General features: G+C 36.9%; 1 protein-coding gene across 1 annotated transcript in view; it reads right to left on the reverse strand.

The window, feature by feature from the left end:
• The window catches only part of Nlg3 (Neuroligin 3), a 50,469-nt gene extending 29,315 nt beyond the window's left edge, over window positions 1–21,154 (reverse strand). The window contains exons 1-5 of the mRNA XM_017618202.1: window positions 21,148–21,154; window positions 18,008–18,253; window positions 8,259–8,456; window positions 7,806–8,192; window positions 7,387–7,423 (exon numbers count right to left, since the gene is read on the reverse strand). Of these exons, the coding sequence (XP_017473691.1) occupies window positions 7,387–7,423; window positions 7,806–8,192; window positions 8,259–8,456; window positions 18,008–18,253; window positions 21,148–21,154 (875 nt within the window). The remainder of the gene's footprint in view (window positions 1–7,386; window positions 7,424–7,805; window positions 8,193–8,258; window positions 8,457–18,007; window positions 18,254–21,147) is intronic.
• Between the last annotated feature and the right edge of the window lie 3,325 nt (window positions 21,155–24,479).

Genomic DNA, 24,479 nt, shown 5'->3' on the forward strand with positions numbered 1-24,479 from the left:
AATGAAATCAACGTAGATGAGAAGAGGCAAGCGGCAGCGGTAAATATAAGCGAGGAGCGGAAGCGCTGGAAGAAGCGTTACGACGAGAAGCATTCTAAGCCGCGCAACTACGAAGTGGGCGATTTGGTATTCGTAGACTACGTGCCCACAGCAACGGGTGAGTCGCACAAGCTGGATCCAGCATTCAAGGGCCCGTATATCATAACAAGGGTCTTGAACTACGATCGCTATGTGGTGGAGGACTTGCCAGACAATACGGTAACACAGCGAAGATATTGCAACGTAGTAAGCAGCGATCATATGAAGCCATGGCGTGTTCTTGGTCCAGAACTCGACATCAGTGATGAAGACAGCCAGGTGTCGTCCGAGACGGACGAAATGTCAGGAGAGGCCGAGCTGTCAAGTACAGAGTAGTGAGTCGTGGACATTCGTTGAGAGCGGACGTGTCGGTGCGAGTCGGTGAACAGCGCATCACAACGAGCGCATATCAGCGTTCACATATTTACATTAAAATAACTTTGTTCGTTTACTATTCATTTATATTAATTATATTAATAAACCATTTGACATTCATTAAACTAAAAGCCTAAATCGAGTCATCCCTGACATATACATATGTTTCTATATATACATATGTATGGTAAGCGCATGTCACCTCTCTCATTAAATCATCACTACTTGAGTGTGGATTTAATTGCATAATAGCTAGCTTAGTCATATCATTTGATGAAGTCTAATCGAATTAGACGCCCCAATGCTTTCAATTCACATTATCATGCATACACCTAGCCATAAATACGTATCTAAGTATGTACGTAGATGTCTATATCGTGAGTAGCGCGTATACGCTTACATATGTGATCTTAAATCTCATCAGAAGTACGCTTTAGAAAATAACTAAGCTGCAAGTGAAAAAACAGGAAGAAGGTAGTAAGGAATTAATTAAAAGTTTATTAAAAGCAGTTGGTTACTTTACGTTTATGCAAACATATATACATACATGCGCAAATGCATGTGGTTGTGTTGCCATGGTAATGTAGTATGTAGGTGACGAAAAAGATAACCTATTGAAAAATGAATCTAAAAGATACAATTACGCGCTCCTAAGCAGATGATTTGTGGTTGTAGTTTCGTAAAACTTATGGCGGTTTCTGCAAATACATACATACACATATGCATACATGCTTATTTCGTAGTCAAATATGGGTGCGATAATACCAACCTACATATACTTATACGTATATCACTAACAACACACAAGCCACAGTGCTCAAGAGGGTGCTGAATGTGATTAATTTGTAATGTCTGAGTGTTACATGTTTCGTTGGAGCTAATGTTGTCACTTCAAAACTATTTAACACTAATTAATAGCAGATTCCGCTAATTATGCGCTAATATTAATGTAATTTTAGCTTTGACACAGCTTGCATCCTTGCCCCAATATACACAAATACCAGGACAACAAGTACACGCATGTAGCATGTATGAGTGCTCAATGGGAATAGATATCTGTTATATTTATGTATGTATATGAATATTCGTAGAATTTCGTTGTTCTTATATACATATATACCTCTGGATACCAAGTTGCTTGTTAGTTCGATGAACAACAAGCTGCTTTGCATATATGTTTAGGTTGCTTTCCCAAACATTGAAACATTTTGTGTTTACCTGCCATTGTATGTACCCGTACAGACTGCTGACATGTATGATTGCATTGCCTTAATGTTAGTTTCTATTAAATATATGCAGGTGTACAAATTGGAAAAAATTACTTTTTATTAGTGAATGTTGCACACCAAAAGCTGCTTTCGAATTAACAATGCACATACTAGTGCTGCTAAAGCAATTAAAAGCTTGAAAGAAATGGTTTACGAAGCTGCTAAACTAAAGGCTAAAGGCGTCGTCAAGTGTACTTAAATGCTCTGCAGCTAAGACCTAGAACTTTGACTTTCAGTTTACAGATATTTTGGCTGCAACCTCGAAATGAGACTTAAAATTTTACAACCCAATTCAAATGATAATTCAATGAAATTTTACGCACGAATAGGCTAAGACCTGAATTAAAATAAATACAGCATACTTTTTGAAGAGAGTTGCCACTTTTTTTTAAGTTAAAATCCATTAATTAGTATGGGTGTCAGCAAAAATTGGTTCGAAAGCGGTTTTTTTTTTTAATTAGAGTAAGTTAGGGTAATGTGATATGGGTGGGTAAAGTGATATACCAGCATATTTTCTAAACTATGCACGTCGTTAAAAGAATCTTTTCGCGAATACAACAGCAACGGTTAAAAACTGTTGCTGCAAGGCAGCGCGTGCTTCTGAACGCTTAGTTTACTATCAGTGTGCAAAAGCCTTTTCAACTGTGCGGTCGCAAATATTTTAGCTCGCGCTGCGAAAAGAGATTAGTGAGAAATTGACGTAGATTTTGGATCTCTAATACTTTATTTTGGTTCTTCGTGAATATATTTAATTGTAATTTAGGTAGTTTTTTATATCTTTCAGTATGCTTCATTGAAAAACAGTTTTTTGGCTTAAAAACTCGAGTTTGGCTAATGTGATATAGTCAAAGTGGTTCAATGTGATATGGTATATCACATTAAACACACANAATGAAATATCTTCCGAAATGCTTGTTATAAAGGAACATGATTTTAGAATATGCTGCACAATGCATCAATTAATTAAATTGCATGGTTAAACGAAGGTTTACCTTAAAAAATTTGGATTAATAGTCGAAAAACGTATACCTATATCACAATACCCTAACTTACTCTAATTTTGAAGAGGTTTGCCACCTTTCACAAAAAGATAAATTCAATTTAATTGACACGTTAACTGAAATATGTTTTTGTTATTTTTTGGCCTAATAACAATTTTTATTCATCAATTTTATAGAGCTTGAGGCTGTTGTTAATGAAAATTTGTGTTGAAAAATAACAGTAATTTACATTTTTTATGTGGGTATCGAAAAGAGAGGTTAAATAAGGCAAACTCATTTAAATTAACAAGTAAGATTAAAAATTGTTAATGGGAATAAAATCGAAAGCTTTGATAAAGCTTCATTTGGCTAATAGTTTTGATACGGATTGTCATCCGTTTGGAAATTCAGAACAAATTTAATGAACAAGTTAAAGCAATTATTGTAATACGGGTGTCAAATGAGAGAGGATTATGTAAGCTTTATTTCTGAAATAATTTTGAAAGGGCTGTCAGCAAATAAGGAGGTCAACATCAATTTAATGAACAAGTGAAATTAAATACTTTCTAAGGGTATCCAACGAGAGAAATATTTTGGCGAAGGTTGCCATCGTCCGAGAAATTTAAAATCAATTTAATAAACAAGTTACTTAAATGAAATATACATTAGACGAGGGCTGTTTAAAAAAATGTTCATTGTATAAATATTTTTGAAGATGGCTGTAACCAGTTTAGATATTCTACCCCCTCTTAATTAACAAGTTAAAGGAAATGTTTGTATTTATATGAGTAACAAACGATAGATCTTTAAGAGAGCTTCATTTGGAAAATTTTTTACGAAGGTTGCCATCTGTTTAGAATTGCAAAATCAATTTAATTAGCAAGTTCAACGAAATATTTAAATGTGAGCTCAAGCGCGAAAGAAAGCTTTACGTCGAAATATTTCTGAAGAGGGTTAACACCTCTTTTGAAATTCAAAATTGATTTAACTAGCAATCCAAACGAAATATTTTAATATGGATGTTAAGCGCGAGAAATGTTTAAGCAAGATTTATTTATAAAATACTTCGAAGAAGAAAGGCTAAATTTTTTTAAAATATTTTCAAAGAGGGTTGCCGCCAGTTAAATTTAATTAGAAGTGAAATAAAAAATTATAATACAGGTGTTAAAAGGAAAAAGTTGAAGAAAGCTTTTTCGGCAAAATATTTTTGAAGAAGGGTGCCTGCCACCTGTTTGAATCTGAGCCTGTATGTATTATCAAACTAAAGTTTTCTTTAAACGCTTTCGTTTCACACTAATATTTCGATATTTCATTTAAATCTTGTATAAGTAAAACAAATTCGGTTTTTTTAAAAGTTGGCAACCCTATTTAAAAGTATTTTTCAACTAACATCTTTTTAGATCTTTTTCGTCTGGCATTGTGATACATATTTCAATTAAATTATCACTTATGTTCAATTTGAGTTACTAATGCGTGTCAGCTGTCCTCAATACGGTTCAGAGATAAATTATTTTCAAACTCATTTCAATTGATACCCCCATTTGAACAATCCGTTTGACTCATTAAATAATTTGAATTAAATTTTTTTCAACAGGTGGCAACCTTTTTCAGGCAACGGTACAATGGCTTCTTTTACCCTGTAGCTGCAAATTTCTAACATGTTTTCAATTTTTCTAGAAGCAAAATCTGGATTTACATACGAAGACTACGTAAATGAACTGCGCTTAGCAATGAAACGGAGCAAAAAGAAACAAAATAAGACGGCCTCTGCTTTAAATCAGCAAGAACCATATGAAAATATATATAACGTTTAACAAATTAATAATATATGTAATTTTAAAAGAATACATTAACATATACTTAAATAAATGAACTGCAATGAAAGTTTGACTGCTTTGTTGTCGGTTGTATGACACCTATATATGTACACTAGCAGACCCGGCGAACTTCGTCCCGCCCAAAATTAATTTTTTTAATGAAAAAATTGGACCAACGTTCGCCAGCAATTCACTTTCACGTTTGGTTTTGTGGTCGACAGAAGGCATATCCTCCATTGCCGTCTTAAATAATCTGACGAAAACGTTATACCGGGAAGAAGTCCTTGCGGCTCGATTGTGAATCGTCCTTGAATCTGTATAGTATAGTTGGTGGCAATTTCCAAACTGGTGAGTATCATTGGTCCACATTCTGTTTAGTCAACGTAAAGCAAGGACCGCAATGGTTCTGATGGTTGATTTAACGCGGGTAATTTGACTTTGATCTCTGATATTCCGAATTGACGATTTTTAGCAATAACTCGGCTCCAGCGCCACCTTGCGCATCGTTTTTTGCAATAGTATTGCCCCTATCGTTACCAATACATATATGTCTCGAATATGAGTCAAATCGGATCAGAAATAGGATTTTGAGTAATAAGTCTACTCTAGCGCCACCTGGCGTTTTAAGTTGTGAACTTAAACTATAGGTGAACCTACTCAAACACATAAAAGATGTCATTAAAATCGTTTCGGTCGTTTAGGAGGAGTCCACCCACCAGAATAAGTCTTTTTCATACTGACACTCTTCGGCATTTTTCCCATACAAAAAAACTCTTACGCATTCGTTATATGGAGAAAATGCGCAACATCATCAGCGAAAAAAATCTTAAAAATCAACGGTAACTTGCACTTTATGATACAAAATTAAGTGAACTACAAAACTGCTTACCCAAAAGCAAAATGAACTATATTTCTATAAAAAATAAACAAAAAAATATATTACGAAAAAGAAAAAAACACTGTGTTCTGGGTGTATGCATATATTTACGGATAGATAAAAGTTTCAGTATGTTTGGGAAGCGCCACGCCCCCATTTCCAGTAGCCCCAAAATCACTATACCAATTTCCAGGACACTATTACAAATATTTCCGAGATATACGCTATGAAAAATTCGATATGTATGGGTGATAACACTCTCCCTTAATATATAGAAAGTCTGCAGTAGGTTTCTAAATTTCGATACAGCCTTTGACGACATCACCTCTTATAAAAAGAAGGAGCTTCTCTTTATATAATTAGTGTCGGTAACACAGGGCAACACCGATTTCGACGCGCAAATGTTAAAGCTGTTTTTGATAGACTGTTTTGTGCTGATTACGAATTCGTAAGTATAAAGTTTCCATCAGCTCAAAATTTTGAGAAAAACGTGGTGAAAGTGAAAAAAATCGCGTTTTTTGCAATATTTGAGAAGATCTAGCAAGGAAACAAATGGTGATAGAACCATCCACTTAGGCTTAAATTTAAGCTAGAACTGCAGACTACTATCCCTGAAACCTTGCCCTGATAGTCACCTATACTCATTTACTTTTTATCGCCCAACAATCACTGTTAGCTGTTCAACAAATGACTATAGGTGACCTTAGAGTGAAAGTGCAGGAATGGTATTTTCAGGGATTGAAGTCAGAGGTCCAAGCCTTAATATAAGCCTAAGTGGAAGGTTCTAACACCTTTTGCTTAATTGCGGTAGGTACTCAAACTTCCCAAAATCAGTTTTTTCTGTTCAACAAATGACGATAAGTGACCATCACGCATAGGTGCAAGAATTTGCAAGGATAGTGGTTGAGATTTTTTGCTTTAATCTACGCCTAAGTGGGAGGTTCTACCACCCTTTGTTTCTTTGCTAGAGCTTCTCAAATATTGCAAAAAACGCGATTTTTTGACACTTTGACCTCGTTTTTCTTAAAATCTGGAGCTGATGGAAACTTTATGCTTACGTCAAAAAGAGCGTTAACATTTGCTGCATAATTTTTTTTCCTATTGTTGTTGGCCTGTGTAATAAGTATTGTTAAATAGCCAATACCCGCATGTTTCCGGCGCCTTCGAACTCCTTTCGAGCTGTAAAACAATGACTCAATGCTATTGCACGCATATGTATAATACAGGTATCGAATTTCCAGCAATTTCCTATATGCTAATCTGGGCAAAAACCTACCTACGCACCAAATTTTAAGCAAATCGGACGATAAATACGATTTTTTCGAATAGATCGGTTCCTGGTCCACCGGAGGGTTTTCCCAAAATTTTCTTTCGTAAAAACCTTCTCCTGGCAATTACGAACAACTGAAAAAAAAATTTGCCAAATCGGCCCAACCGTTCTCAATTGATGAATTACTATACATTTTTTACACCATTTTTATATATATAGATTGTGCGATAATGTCACTTTAATGTCACCAAAGACCATTGCATCTTGATACTGTCAGTTGAAAGTCACCAAGGTCCGTTGCAGCATACTGTCGCTTGAAAGCCATTAATGATCACTGCAGGAAAAAGTCATGCAGAGGACATCAACCACTAAAGCATCATTTCTATGAAACAGTCATGAACTACTTCTATATAAACGGAGCCCAAAGTCATTTAAGACGTAACATGGCCGTAAAAGACACTTAAGTGACTAATGTATGACATTCGCTACGGGGATGTTATACATATATATGTGCGTGTGTAAGACCGGTAGGTTACCTATATAATTTTTAACACCCACTTTAATTTTTGCGTATTTACAAACGTGGACAAACACCTATTCCCCAAGCACCAAATTACTTCCTTCTTGCCCTACGTAAATAGTCGTACACACATTTACAGATCCAGTAACACAATCAAACATACGCAAATATTGGTAAATAAATCCGTCGCAGTTTACATACCTTGACAACTTGTTAATGGCTGTTTTCCTCATTAATACTGAATTAATTGAGATCACGAGCAAACCGAAGCCGACGCCGGTGGAGTTGGAGGATGGCATTAAATGCATATCCGCGTATCCGCAGCGACAGCAATCAGAGAAACCGGATGCAGCAAAGGCGATAATGTGTTGTAATTCCGTAATACATTTTGAATGTAAAATGAAGGCAGCCACAAGACGAGATGAACCAGATGCGATGAAACCAAGTAAAGCATTAAATTCATGGAAAAAGGGAATTGAAAGCAGACATACACGTGAATTAAATCGGAAATTAATTACGAAATTTTATAATTGAAATTAATTTCATAAAAACAAATTTCTTCCGCTCACCACTTTATGTACATAGCTTTACACACATTGCAAACAATCATCGCTACTTACCAATATTCTCCAGCTGTCCTGGTGTACCCCAGCCACCCGCAGCTGCAATGCCCGAACCACCACCGAGGCCACCACTCCCGGCAGTCGAGGCTTGAGCTTGTGCAGCCGCTGAGCCAGGCGCTGGCGGCACATAGTCGCCGCCATCGATTACCACGCCATCAATGCTCGGTCCAAAGGCAAAACCGAATTCTGGCTGACGAATGGGTACGCCCAGCAGTTGCTCCAGCGTCTTATCCCGCAGACATTTCATGAGATGTGCATGCGGCAGATCGGGTGCACAATTCACATGATGTGCAACAATGGCTGCATATTTGGCGGGATTGCTGACTAGCGACCAAGGCGCCAGCCCGGAGCCGGACATGAGTATGGCGCGATTGAAGAGCAGACCTGCGGAAAGTAAATTTATTACGTTGAACACATATTTTGCAATTGCTGCTATTATTCGTTTGGTACCTTCCGGCACCGCCAGCGATGAGATGAGAAAATGCACACACGCTGCACCCGTGCCATGACCGGCCAGTGTAATACTTTGCGCATCACCACCAAAGGCAGCGATGTTCTCCTTCAACCAGTGCAGCGCAGCAATAATGTCCATTAGGCCATAGTTGGCTGGCAGTTTTGAGTAACGATCTGTGTTTGCGTTTAGGAAACCTATGGAGAGAGAGAAAAAAAATAATTACTTAACACTTTTCAATTAGGTGTTCGAAATCAATTAGAAAAAGGCGAAAAGTTCTTTGTAGAGTTATTCTCTTCTATGTATGTAGGTATCATATAAGGTATATAATGAGGTTGATTTTAAAACATACTTGAAAAAAGGCACCCATGCCCTGTGTCTCTAATCAGTTTTAAATTTATCAGACTTTTAAAATTTTTAATATCACAATTTTGTTTGAAAAATTGATATTTTAAATTTTAGCAGTTCAATAAATTTTAAAATTGATTGGTGAAACCGGACATCACAATTATAAACTTAACTTCATATCTTTGACTACTATTGTACACTTTTTTAACTCAAAAATAAAATTTCAAAATACGCGAAACAATCATCATGCTAGCGAACGTACTGGCCAAACATGATGAAACTGCGTTTTTAGTTTTTCTCTCATTTTGAAAGAGATGATTTGATTCAAAAAATTGTTTAACCCTACGACTACTTGACTTGAAATACGTTCAACCATACGTTGTGGTCTGACACATCGCAAGCTATTGGATACGTGGGACTAACAAAACAAAGTCTTTGGATATATCGAAAGTGTTACAACGCTTATTAAATGAGGCGACTCACTGCAAGCCGGACGCTGATTGGGCACATCCCACTCAGGTAGCAGTTTAGCCTGCTGCAGTTGCCAGAGCGTTAGGGCTATGGTCGTGCAAGTCTCCCGAGGTAGATTAGGCTCTGTTTCATTCAAATCATGTGAATGTATTCCCTAGACGGCATTCACCGGCCGGGCGTTGGTGTAGGTCTATACCGACTCCCTGCGAATGGCGTTTATGACCTGTCGCTAAGCTGTAGGGTACAGAGGTTGCTTTATGAGCCTCCGAACTTCGTCTGACGTGTCTAGGAGAGGGCTCTGCGGAAAGCAGGTGTCTGGTAGGGTTCCCGCGTTAGGGTTCGGCCGATCTGAGGAAGACGGGGCATATTGAGATAAATTTTCTTGGAATTCTACTAAAGTAGATGGAGGATAAATGACAAGAAAAAGTCCATATTTGGTATTGTAATGGGTTTCTTTAGCTTGGTCTGAGAGACCACAACTTGGAAAAGTGCACATATTGCACAAAATCTGCTTTTTTACACCGAAACGAAGCTAACACTATCGTCCTATACTAAATATAGTAGTATCTTATGATAGAAATTATTAATGTCAAAGTTTGCCAAAAAATGTGAAATTTTTCAAAATGGTCTGGCAGACCACAATGCTAGTCATAGGGTTAAAAATGCAATTTATTATAGAATAAAAATATGGACATGAAATGAAAGAAAAATTCTGTAGAATTAAAAAAATAATTTTTTTTTTTTTTGGCTCAGAAGGATGAATACGTATTGAAAACGCCCTTTTTATTATGCCGATGACATTGACATCATCGGTAATGAGAACCGCAGAGCTTGTTCTTTTTTTCCGAGTTAGATAAGGAAGCAAAGCGACTGGGTCCAGATTTAAATAATATTAAACTATACAATGAAATTATTTTGGTTACAAAAATATTTTTTATTTTTTGCTTTTCAATTTTTTCATTATCAATTGATAACTCTTCTTGCGCCTCGTGGATGAAAATTTTTAACAACAACTTATGTAATAAACATTTCTACATTTATCTATGAAAAACTGCGTGCATTTCGATATAGTTTGGTGGGAATGAATTTTTATTTGCCAGCTTGCGCGCCCGACTCCCGCGGGCATGCGAAATTCGACCATGAGAAATAAAACTGGAACGATTGAAACGTGCATTTATTTCTTGTGCAAGAAGTCAGCGCGGATTGCGCGCGATCCAACCACGAGAGTCGCGCCCGCACGCTGGCAAATAAAAATTTATTCCTGCCAAACTATATCGAAATGCACGAATTTTTTCATAGATAAATGCAGAAATGTTTATTACAGAAGTTGTTAAAAATTTTCGTCCACCAGGCGCAAAAATTGCTTAAGTGTTTAATTTTTCATAAAAAAATTATTGAAATGCAAAAAAAATTTCTTTTTAACACAAATAATTTCATTGTAGTTTATTTTTTTTTTTTAAATCTGCACCCAAAAAAGCTCATTCATTCGGACACTTACTTCCAAAGAAAAATAAAGATTTCCAAAACACTGAAAAAATCTTCAATTGTTGATTAAAAAAAAAAACTATTTGGAATTTTGCAACAAAATTTACACAGTGTACTTTCCAACTACAAAACTCGACACTGCCTGAATATAATTGAAAAATATTATTCTTGGTAAATTCGGGGGTTACTTGAGGAAGCCTAAGCCTCCTGTCACCAAACAAGCAGTCAGCACATTCGTGCCTTGGTACTCACGTCACTATTAACAGTTATAATTTCGAGAAAGTAGAGAATTTCGTTTACTTGGAAACCAGCATTAACATCCATAATAATGTCAGCATTAAAATCCAACGCAGAATTGAAGTATTCGAGAGAAAGATTCTGCGAAAGATTTACGGGCCTTTACGCGTTGGCGACGGCGAGTACCGCAGAAGATGGAACGATGAGCTGTATGAGTATACAACGATGTGGACATAGTGCAGCGAATTAAAATACAGCGGTTCCACTGGCTTGGCCATATCGTTCGAATAGACACCGACGCTCCAGCTTTGAAAGTATGCAACTCGGAACCCGCTGGTGGTAGCAGAGGAAGAGGGATGTGATGTAAAGGCCAAGTGGAGTGACGCCAATTGGCGTCAGTTGACACAGAGGAGAAACGACTGGGGTGCTTCGTTGAACTCGGCCAAAACCATTTAGGCGGTTACGGAGCCATAGAAGAAAAAGGATAATTCCTCAATTCAAATGGAGTTTGATTTTTTAAACAGGTGGCAACCCTCTGACATAATGTTAAGATATCAACTCTTTTGACTTATACTGATTTTATAATACAAATTTCATTTAACTCATTAAATAAATAATTTGAATTATACAAAAATTGGGATCTATCTTTTGTAACAAAACGAGTCAAATATGGTTAGAATTTGTCCCAAAGCAAGGAGAGAAATTGCTAAATTTATTTTAACCGCACTTTTAAAGAAACATACATATATACAAACTTTTTTTTTTGTGTAGGAGTGTCTTTTTGCCTCTTTTTCCTTTAAGAGCTTTCCTTTTTTGATTATATAAGCGGGTTTTTGGTGGGGGTGGGGAACTCTCAGTAGCAGTTTTGACACAGGTGGGTGGACTTATGTACCTCCTCAGTACCTCACAGCACAACTTATCTTGCAACGCAACACTTGCATAAAATCTTAGATCTCACTAACCGATCGTGATATTCGTTCATCGCTTAGTCGATAAACTTATGGGAACAACATTTTTTTATAACGGCACCAACACTTATGCAAAAGATAACCATAGGTCATTGCATCTTTCGAAGGAAAGTATTTCGGATAATAGCGCACTTACCCGAGTAGATAATACACACATACATACATATATGTCCCCGAAGCAGTGTGAGCCAAACGAGTTGGGTGGAAATATGGCCGCCGTGTCATAAATTAGAAGGAGATGGAGAATGGGTTTTCAAAAAAGTGCACGTCGATTCGTCGTAGGTTACATTTTCAGGGTTAAACTCAATTATTTTTAGAGAAAAAGTTCTGCGACTATACAAGTGAACCATAATATATTTAAGGCAAATTCTATTTAGATGTCAAAAATGTACAAATAAGTACTTTCGAAAGAACTAAAAAGTATTATTGCAAACATTTTGTAGATATCCACTCGAAAAACTCGCCTCTGGCCGTTGCTTGAGTAACAACAACGCTTTAAGCAAAATATTTGTTAACCATTTTATGCTGTCTGGCTATGGAATGTTTAAATTGTCATATGGCAAATGCATGCCAAGAATCTATTAAATGTACGAGGGTGTGCATATATGCAGGTACATACATACAGTGACGAGCAAATCTGTAACATGATGTAACACTTTTTATTTCAGCCACCGCTATCTTTCATAGTTCTAACGACTTTCATACTTTTGTTGTATATTCTTATTGGTACACCCCTACTCCCGCTCTCATAACGATTTGAGGTCAATCCAACAACAATAAAAAAACCTGGAGACAAAAATGTAAGTTAAGGCAAATGTTACAGTTTTGCACTCACTCTCAGTTTTGCATTTTACAGTTATCTTTTGCTTAGTTGGAAGTCAGATGCCTTTTTTCTGCATTGTAATTTATTCAAGAAGTGATTACCAGTAAATAATATGGTTAATCAGGAAACATAAATGTAAATATTATATTTACAGCGAAAAGGCGGGATCGCAGGGAAAGTGGCAAAAAATTGTGGAATTTGCTACTTGAAAATGTTAAGACTGAGAAAAAATATAGCCTAAAGTGTTACTAAGGACAAAGGAAGTCTGTCAAAATATATTACAGTCCGATATCTTGTGAACTTAGTAGCAAGTAACGCTGCAGGCACTACTACAGAAGCGCTTAAGGTATTAAAATTGAATGCAAATCAGTAGATAGTGAGGCGAAAAGTTGCCAAATTGAGCAAAATGGATCATAAAAGAAGAAAAAAGCAAATTTGATCAAAATACATGTGCGAGTGGGGCAGCGTTTTGCTGCATCGCGCGAAAACCGGACCGTTGCCTATTGGGATATGTTAGGCCTTACATAACGCAATAAAAAACACATTTTTAAGATTTAATTGAGGCTTATGTGGTCTGACAAGACTAAATTAATAGCTTTTAAGCAGATGGCCGGGCATGGTATTGGAACAAAGGCCCAAATTAAGCCTAAGCGCATCATGTAAGGCAAACTGTGAATCACAGTGGTCGGTCAATATTAGTTTGGGGTTGTATTTCAAAAATGTTGTTGATCCGTTTGTACTTATTATGCGTAAGGAACGTATCTGTTCATATTTCAACAAAATTTGCAAGATGTAGTCGAAAAAATTAGAGTTTCTACTGAAAAAGCAACCAAAACACACTGCACATGTTCGCAAAGACTGGAACAAAAGCAGAAATTTGCTAATTTGAAATGACCTCCACAATCCGAGGACATGAATCTCATCGAGAATTTGCGAAATCAACTAAAAGCGCATCTTACTAAGTATCCAAGTCCGTCCAATGGAGTACGTGAGCTGTGAAAGCAAACCAAGGATATATGGGAGGCTATACCTCCAGAATTTTTACAGACATGCACATTAGGTATGCCAAATTGCAACCAGAAACTAAATAAAGCAAAACCATACCGAACATTGTGTTAATAATTCTTTTTTTTTGTGAAAATTGNGCATGTTTGCATTTAGGTCAACATCGTGTTGATGCTGTGCGGATGCTCTCACTCATGTTTATCGCATGTTGGATGACTGAAATGCGCTAAAGCTTAAACCATTTACATATGCGGAGCACGTTGGCGTTTGGACTAAGGCTTACGGATGGGCACATAGTCCTAAGCGAACATACAAACGTACATATGCCTCCAAGAGCTTGTGTATATGCACATGTTTATGTATGCATCTAGCTTAGTGTATCTAGCTGAGTGTATGTTAGAATACCAGGAAATGGCAAATTCTCGCATGCACTTGAATAAAAGCGCATAGACAACTTGTTTTTTTTTTTTTTTTTTTTTTTTTTTTTTTCGCCTATGCTCCCACAAACATGCAGCAATTCAAGTAAACAAGTGCATATTTGGCTTTGTCGCTAGCACTCGCCACTTGCCACACACGACGCGCGCGATGTGCAAATTTTGTTTTAGCAAATCTGTGCTATACAGGTGTAAAAAAATGAATATGTATACATTTAGGAGATTTTTCTCCGCACTCCTTTTGTTTGTGCATAGGGTACACATTTAGAGCTGCAACTATGCAGTAGTACATACATATATGTATGTATGTGTGTGCCTGTAGCTGCTGCATTTAGTAGATGCGACAAATTCGCTTGCAGCGGCTTAACTGGCAGCCGTGTTTTAGCATGCAAGGCATACTTGCCACCCCTTTTTGGTGGCCACTAGTGCGCCCACGTTTACACTTCCATACCCTTCTGTACGACCTTCTAAAACCGAAATTCAGTTGAATTTTTTAAATGAAAAATTTCATTTACTTTTATAGCCAACATTCGCATTTGTGCGCATAGCAGGCGGAAACAATTTGAATTGCTATGCTGCTACATATGTGTGTGTGCAGTGCAAACGACCAGTTTGGTTCGTTGGTTGTTTGGTCGGTTGGTTGGTTGGTTGGTTGGTTGGTTGGTTGGTTGGTCGGTTGATTGTGTGGTGCGGTGCCTCATGAAAAATTCATAAAAGCAAAAGTTGCATTTATAAATTCAAACAGCAGCAACACGCTAACAGCAGCCGCAATAGTGGCAATGCAACATTACCAACTTACACCCGCAACCAACGCACTTACTGCTAACGATAGCAACACCAAAGGTTTTGCTTTGCATTGCTCGCAAGCAAATTTCGTATGCAAATTAGGAAACAAATGAATATTACGTAGAGCTACATGCGAAGCTAAATAGTAGTAAAAGTTTCAATTTTTTTCGAGCGGCTATTCACATGTAAATACATACATACATACATGCAATCGCATATGTGTGCTTGCATAGGGGTACATACATACATATGTATGTATATGTAAACGTACATATGTACTTTTAGTTACATTAACACTGTTTCACTGTGTCATTGCAATCTGTGCGCTAATTGTGCTTTTTAATAAAGTGCGCACTGCATATAGCACATTTGCATAAATTTTTAAGTGCAGTCCCCCCCGAGCAGGCGTAGATACTTAAAGTACACATTTTGTTGCATGCCAGGAACAATTTTATTAGTAGTGAGTGTTGTAAATTTATGATTGTTCGCGCATTTGAATTTTATTTCGTATTTGGCTTAGTTTTCAAATATTTCATTTAATTAGCGCTTTATTTGTATTTCGTGGTCCAATTTTAAATGTATAGGGCTAATGCAAATGCGCTTAAATATTCCATTTTCTAAAATAAATATATTGATATTTGAAAAATTGTAATCCCAGGAAAAATCTCCATTGGGCTACCTTCTGCGGGTTGCACCTCACTATCTGACCTTCTGGACTATCGTCAACTGGCATGGGCGACAAATTCTTCTCCGCGAACCAATGGCATCATAAATACCTGTGCAGCTGCAAAAGGCTGTAGAGGTGTTCCGTCAATTGGCTGTCTCCTAAATATTTACGTGAATTGCGTGAGGACGCGTACATCCGCAAGTCTTGGATGCTCGTGAGTGTTAGGTTCATCCCGAAGGCCAGTAAGGACTCTCGTATTTACTCTTACGACTGCACGCCAATCAGTCGGCCTTCGTTTTTACTAAAAACCCTGAAGAGACTGATTGACATGCACTTCATAAAGGGGATTCCTCGTGACTGTTTTTAAAGAGCTCAATATGCTCGTTATAAAATAGAGGCCTCCTTCGACATCGAGTGGTCTTCAAGAAGGTTATTTCGGAGATAATAATAAGCTCCCTGCATAAGCGAAGCGTTGAAACCAACATAGTAAGATTCATTTAGCGCTTACTTCGCGACAAAACTGTCCTGGCGTTAATAAGGGTACTCTGCAAGAAAGTGGTTTCTTCCGCCTGTGCGGGATTGCTGTTATAAACGAACTTCTCGAGGAACTGGAGAAACTCGGCTGCCGGTTGATCGCATATGGGACCTTTTTCATCTCAAGGCTACCTGAATTTGGTAAGTAAGTCAGCGTCCAACTTCGTCCTAGCAGTCAACTCTGTAAGACGGAACAGGTCTTATTTAGTAGGATGTACAAGGGCCCCGGTGTAGCACTGAGGTCTGATACTGGATAGGAAGCTGTAGTGTAAGCCCAACTTTGATGAAATGGCAAGAAAGCCGTCGGTTGCCTGACACTGCTGCAGGCTAGCTATTGGTAGGAGGTGTGATTTCTCAGCCAAGTAATTCATTGGCTCTATGAAACCATAGCTAAACCTATATTTATTTACGGAACCTTTGTCTGGTGGTTACACTTGCTAAGCAACTGGATCCAGCACAGAGAATTGCTTTGCTGGCAGAAATCTAGATTTCTGGAGGGCCTTGATTGCGTCCCTGAACAAACAGATTACTGCATCTCCGTAATGGCTTCCAGAAGCGCCGTCCCTTCCTACATTTCCTCAAGTGAAGGAAGGGAGCGGTGAGCTTTTTCACGGACGGATAAAAACTTGGAGGCAGGGTTAATGGAGGTGTTTTTTGCCGAGAGCTATCAATAAAAAAACATGTTTAGGTTCCAGTCGCATTTGAGTACCAAGTAACAGTGACATAGCAGGAAAGTGCGTGGCTGAAGACTTGGTAAGGCAGCTGGGGACAGCTCTGTCGTGCCGCGGTCATCTAGGCTCATCGAGCGCTGGGCTCAAACCAAGATACAAATGCGCAATTGCAAGATCCGCCTTGTTAATGGAGCTTCTTATGCTTGCAACGCCTCAGCTCCCGCTCTTGGAGGGGGTTCTGGTGACCCATTGTGTGACTGGAATTCAGTTTATGACTAACTCTGACGAGCTCTCAGGCATTGAGATAAGCGTATTCGTTATTAGGTGATTGCTCGCACAATTTCTCTGACTATACTGATGTTCTCCATATAGCTTTCATGGTATCATAACGCCAATCTCTTAATTATTCAATTGCATCCCTTATCTGGGGCAACCAATAATTTAACTTAACCTAATCTATTTTTAGATTATCAAACAATTATTTATTACAAATGTGACGCATATTCAGATGCTTCATCAAATATTCGATAACAGCATCCCTAAAGGTGTCTCCAATTGGTCCTCACGGGGCTAGCAACCGGCCAAATCTAACCATTCATTATGAGAAGACGAATTCGAACGTTTTGGCTTCAAATTAGTGAAATGCAAAAATGTAATAAAAGCTCAGTGCGAGCCTTAAGAAATTGTTGTTTTGGTTTCGTCTACCGGCAGAATTTGGTAACTTTTATGTATAAAAATATTCAGGCAGGTTCTGTAACTCAGTACCGAGCGAATTTTAATCCCATTGAAAATTAGTTCAAGGTGACTTTGGTTGAAATCGCACAACCTGCCGAATTGATTCGATTCACAAACCTAAATAACTTCCCAACTGGTGTGGCTTTCATCGCCGATGGACTGATGAGAACTAGAGGTAGTCACATTCCCCTAAAAAGGGTTCCATAAAAATTACAGAAAGACTTTTCGGACATTCGATAGAAGCTATTAATTATATTGTCATTTTGTATGATAATTGTAGGCTCATAGAACAGAAGCGATCCATGTCGCTTTTGTGAGTCAGCCAAAGATACATCATTGCACCTCCTCCTGGAGTTTGTGGCCGTGGAGAAATAAGAGCTACATACGACATCAATGACCGGAGATCTATTCTAAAAACTATAGCACCTTTATGGCTGGATGAAATTTTGTGATGAGTTGAGGGCACAGTAGACACAATTTGTGTCTGTTTATCGACTCGGTTATACCTAGCACCTTTAGCATCAATACCAGTGTAACGGTCTCAAGGCAGACAATTTAAACATTTTAACTTAAATTATACGCACCTAATATGCCCAGGCGATAGTTAATTGTAACAACGAGTATTTGACCAAAGCTTGCCAATACTGAGCCATCGTATGGATTGCCGCTATTCCATTCATATGATTCGCCATGTACAAATACGAGCACCGGGTATTTGCTTTGTCCGCCACCACTGCCACCGCCACTCCCACTACTACTACTGCCGCTATTACTGCTGCCGCTGTTGCCCGAGCTGCTGCTGCCACCACTGGAGGAATCACGTGAAGCAACTGTAAATATAAAGAGAGAAGTGTGCGCAAAATAAGAGATTAAAAATTAATTTTTCATTTAAATTCGTGTTTAAACTTTTTGTTATCAAAATATTTGTATGCGGTGTTATGACTGTAACTAATTTACAATTTTTTTTCGCATTCAAGACAATTACACAAAGCAAATATGTAGTATGTATGTACAATATATGTATTTCATAAAGAAATTGTTTGTGATAAATTCGTATGCGTAAATTTTACACATTCACGCCGCAAAAAAAAAAAATACCTACACAGAAATGGGTTTGCTTTAAATAAATTCTCATTTTTAGACACACAAACACATTGCTCTTTTTAATTACCTATTATGAAAACACAAATGCTAAAAAAAATAGTTCCACATTTTCAATAAAAATTGGAAGGTTAAAATTTGCAAAAAATATATGACACTGAAATTAAAGATTTTCAAGGTTAGTTTTTAATGCGCAATTTTCCTTTTGCTTCATAAAACGATGCGCCTACCTATAATTCGATGAAATCATAATTATATAACCAATCAAAACGTGAATTTTAAATTTTTAGTTAATTTCGGTTTTTTGCATTTCAACGACGATGTTAGATAGGGCCTCTCTATACTAAGGTAACGATAGGTACATTCTAAAAAGGCGATATTTAGCTGTTGTTAATAAGAATATTTTATTAACAAAAATGTTTTAAAATTTATGGATACGGCAGTTGAGTTTAGGTGGCTGAGCTGAGCCGAGCTGATATTAATTGAGTTGATTGAAGTGAATTGAGCTGAAATGCCTTGAAAACCGTAACAGAATATAACATAATATAACATAACACAACACAATACATTACAAAACAATAAAACGCAACGCAACACAACAAAACACAGCACCAGGTATCACAAAACAAAGCAACACATCACAACATAACATAACATAACATAACATAGCATACCATAACATAACATAACATAGCATAACATAATATAACATAGCACAACATAAGATAACATAACATAACATCAGCATGAGAATTTCTTTCTAATATATAATTGTTTATACCTTAGAAGCGTAGTATTGGTAGTTTGAATACATGTATATGTGTCACAATATAAACAATTTAAAATCTCCTGTTTTTGGTATAGTTTAAGTATGTTGAGTTTTATTAAAATAAATTACACGCAGAAATTTCATACACTCAGCGAAGTGGGTGAGGGCTATCTAGTTTGTTATAAAAGTTTTAAGAAGAATTTAATAATTTACCTAACGTTCCAAATAGAAACTTTCTACAATTGCGAATTTTCAGCACATACACAAATTATTCGAAATATATCGTTGTATTAAACAAACTTTTTTTAAGTAACCCAATGAAATACAAAGGTATATAGTTATGTAAACCTATGGTAATCTGTATAGATATCTACATATGTATCTACGTAGTATACATATGTATGTGTTATTTTATTGTCATGGCGAATAATTAGCGTCATTACCAGTTAGACATTAATCACCGAGAATTGTACATAGCATGAACAACAACAATAATAACAAAATTGAAATTAACGGACCAATTCAACAATTCGCTTAACTAACGTTGTAACGTGGACAACCACACAGCGTTAAATTGATGGTAGCGTAGCTGTGGATCTTAACGTTCACTGGTGTGCTGATTTACTGAATATATCATGGCTGAGTATATGTGTGTGTATGTGCTAGTGTTAAAACCAATAAAACATTACCCCCCATTCGTTGAATGCCAATGCAGTTGAGCTTTGAACAAAAGCGTCAAATGAATGCTCTTTCGTAGTTAACAACGACTTCCTACAAATACATAGCACTGACACAAGCAGCAGCCTTTCAATGATAAGTAAAAGTAAAGGTCAGCGCTTAGGCAAATCCCTCAATCAATGGTTAAAGTGAATTGACAGTAAAACCATTTGCAATTGAGTGCAAATACTATATACATGCCCTCATATATAGACCTATAATGTATAATGCAATATACATACATATGCACTTACCTACATTTATACATACATTGCAAATGCGCGCATTCCTTTTTCGTCGTAGATTGGTAAAGTTAGTTAGCTTGGAGTTTAGCAATGGAGAAATGTGGTTGAAAGTCATTAATTTTTATACAAATATTACATGCACAGGAAAAGGATCCACTTTTTCTTGTAAGGCATAATGTTGCGCGACAGCTGAGTTAATTTCTATTGAATTCAAGCGTACAGTGAGTCAAAAAATTTACAGGCACTGCTTGTTACTAAATAAATTAAAGACTCAATTAAATTTACGTCGATCTTGGCTTAACATTAGAAGACAATACTAACCGTAGAACACATAACCAAAAAATTACAGGTAAATACATAACCGGGGTTGCCGTTTGTCCACTTACTTGGTTTAAATATTTAAGAGGCATAATAGTAACTGTCGTGGGTTCAAATCAATGCTGTTTGAGTGCTTGTCAATGAGCAATGTTAATATTTTAACCGCGAAAAAATTCAAGTATGTAAATAACTTGAAGAAATGGGCTTCAAAATACATACAACGACAATCTGTCTTCCAGTGCATATGAAAGATAACAGAACATATATAATATAATTAAATATTTTAACAAACTAAAATTTGTAATGCCTTTTCTTTTCTAGATTGAGTGCTGCAGAAGACGAGGCGTACATGAACTCTCTTTTTGACACTATTGTGAAACAAGGAGAAGATTATTTTTCCTGAGGACGGGCAGGAGCCCATTGTAAGAGATGTCCAAATGTCTGACGCAGAAGAGTTTTCTGCAAATGCAGAATTAGAAGTAGCCTTTGGAGACAGTGAATCGGTCGACGAAGATGAAAGAGAAGAAGCAGCACTAAGGATGATTTTCGGGCACCGGCAAACTTGAGCACTCACGGTCCATTATCAGATATTCCGTCATAAAAGATCAATTTTTCGACGAAGAGACCGAAATTACAAACCACGATTTTGTTATCGTATCGGGACAGATGTTCAAAACCATCGCTTTGACCCGCATTGTGGCGAGGCGCTCGTTGACTATGGTGAACGACTATATAAGACGACCGGGTTCTCACTTGTAGTCTTTTATACATGTCCGTACAAATCCCAGTGCACGACCCATTACTGGGGGTGTGACTTATTAGATTAGCTTGCTTTCGAATGGGTGTTCAGTTGCTACGTCGTATAAACACTGGAAGTCTTGAGCTGCAAGAATCGGATGCTGAATTACAATTTGTTGCCACTGCGTGGCGAAGGGGCATTAAAAGGCTCAATAAAGCTACTAGCTGGACATTTCTGCTTATTCTACGTACAATAAATGAAACAATCATAAAGAAAGCAAAAAACCAATGTGCCTGGAACAAAGGTGCAAAGTGTATGCGCATCCTTTGTGACCGGATTAACTTGCATGGTTTAATAAAATATTTTCATTTAAATTTCATATCCAAAATTTTTAATGTATCTTTAAAGATTTTCAATAACAACTTTACGAGGAAATCTATGAGCAGCTTGTTATTCGCTAAGTTTTTTATATAAAAAAACTAGTGGACACACGGATACCCCGGTTATTTATATGTTTGCGTAGGTGTCGACTTAAGCAGCTTGTAGGTGCGGTACCAAATAACCGAATTTCATAAGTGACCACTCAAATGTTGCAAAAATACCTAGACTTCCTAGATCCGTATGCTGTTTTTTTAAAATATTGATACATTTGTTTTTGCTCAATATGTGCTAAACATATTTTTTCACACAAGTACGTACTTACATACGTTAAGTGTGTTCAATATATGTACGTGCATGTATATATCCAGTATAAAATTCATATTAAGACCATATGTAATATCTATCGCTTTATATTTATCTATTCAATTATTGCTATCAATGCACTTGCTGCAGTCAAACAAGTGTTACATAATACGATTCGATTTGATTGGATTTTTCTTGTGCAGCATGACACATTGTGTGTGTGCACCAAATGCATTTTATATTATTTCTTTCAAAGTCTATGTTTTTATAGCAAGTTTTCCTTCGATTGTCGGCTATACAGTTATTATTTTTTCTTTAGCTTTAGTTTTTTCATAACATGTTGTGTGCGAAGTATGCTTTAAGTTGAAAAAAAAAACAAATAAGGTAAAACTCGCCGCAAGAAGATCAAATTTTTAGGATAAGTGAATTAAAATACTGTTAAAATATTAAGTAAACACTTATATTCGAGTAAACATATATAAATGTAGATATATGTTCAAAAAATATTTCCATTACCGAAATGAGCTAATATGGCGATTTAGAAATTAAACCCAGCCAACCAGCGGACTCCGCAGGGTGCACAATTAGTACTCCCTGTGCGGTGCGCTTATGCTCCTAGGTAGGCTCCAAAAAGAGTCCCAAAGGAGCATATCCGCCAGAAAAATGTGCCTTTTCAATATATATGAAAACAGTGCGCCTTTAGGACTCCTTCAATGAGTGATTTCGGAGTCCCAGAAAGCTTCTGCTGATAATCCGCAAAGACTCCGTGCGGACTCCCCTATTCGCCTATAATTTTGTGAAAAGGACGCCTTAAATCTTATGAAGATAACTTTGATGTAGTGTTTTGTGAGTGCTCCGATAATAGACCAGATTCGTGGTTTTACAAAATGCTCCTCATTTATTTTTTATAATAAAAATTTTTACATAATTTCTTTTTATTGAAAAAAAATAAAATTTAATATGATATTCTGTAAAAAAGGAAAACTTATGAAATAAATAAAAGAAATATATATTTTTTTAAAACGTTCCCATTGATTTCTTTCCCAGAACCAGATAGGTTTCCGATAAAGGCGCTTGAAAAGTGCTAAGGTCAGCCAAAAGTAACTTTTTATGCGATATATCTTACCTCCAAATGCATTCGCATTTGCCATGACCTCAACAGTTTTTTTGCGGTGTTCCTTTCCAGGAACATATTCGCAAGCGACGACAGTTTCTTCATCGAATTTTTATCTTGCTGCAGTACTGATTCAGACCTTATATGATCAAATCGGTGTTGGCAAAATATTAATCTGATTAACGATTAAAATGTTAAACGCGATGACTGATTAAAATTAATTAATCGTAATCAACTGTACGATTAATGATTATTGTGATATTGAGGGAACTGTTACCACTTCTGCATGATTGTAAGCCACGGAGAGTTAGCAGAAAACTCCGCAAGGATTATCCGGCGGATGCATCAGGGCGAGTATACTTTGAGGTGCCTTTAAATTTTAACTAAAGAAATTTTTGTTACATGGCAGTTGAGAAGTGCATGTACAAAAATTTCATAAATTTAATGGAGGAAATTTTCGCACATGCAGCAGTACATAGAATGCATTTAGGCGCTTGATGTTAGTAGTCGCGCCTAAGGATGAAACATGAGAAAAAGTTTCTGTTAGGAAATTTGTGTAACTCATTCGCAACTTTAACTTTTAGTCAACCTCCAATTTCTTAAAACTGTTCGGCCGCCACACTCACTTAAACTTCGAGGCATAAGTAGCCACTGCACCCTGCACTCATTGCTTTGGCCTTTGTTCATAGCCATTATCTTATTTTATGCGTCCTTTTTTTTGAGTACTTTACTAAGCCACTTACAATTCAATGTACAGCAAAGATAACTGGTAAATTTTTATTTTTATTTTTTACTTTGCTCTCACATTTTTGAAGTTTTATATCAATCGCATGCTATGCGCAGCTGCAGTCTTCGGCTTTCATTGTTCGAGAATGTCTTCGCTTGCTGCGCTTTAATGTCTTTTTAATGCCGCGTTGCCAAAACTTTTCCCATTGTCTTCAAGTGCAGTGCTACTCTATTCGCCTCTTCTATTCTCTGCTGCATACACTAGTTCACTAACAGCCAACTGGCGATATTCGCAATATTCTACTTTTCACAACCGACTTGTTTTTTATAACATTTCTGGTTTTTTCTTGGGTTTTTGTGGCAGCTTTTTTATTTTATTTTTTTCAACTGCAGGTCGGTCGGTAGGTCGAACGTTTGGCTGGTTGGCCGATTGCAGTATACATACGTATTGGCATTCAATATTTTAGTGACTTTTTATTTCATTGCGGCTACTCAGCGTTTAAAAAACGAAAGATAGAAAGAGAGTATCTTGAGAAGAGTGAATTCTTAAAATGAAACAAAAGACGAAAAGGAAGAAAATGCTGCTAAGAAATTGCGCTTGCATGAAATGTCGAAAAGTGGAGCAAGAAAGTTGTTTGAAATA

Source organism: Rhagoletis zephyria, unplaced genomic scaffold, assembly GCF_001687245.7.
Source record: "Rhagoletis zephyria isolate East Lansing unplaced genomic scaffold, Rhagoletis_zephyria_1.1 Rzeph_scaffold_01574, whole genome shotgun sequence".
NCBI lineage: Eukaryota > Metazoa > Arthropoda > Insecta > Diptera > Tephritidae > Rhagoletis > Rhagoletis zephyria.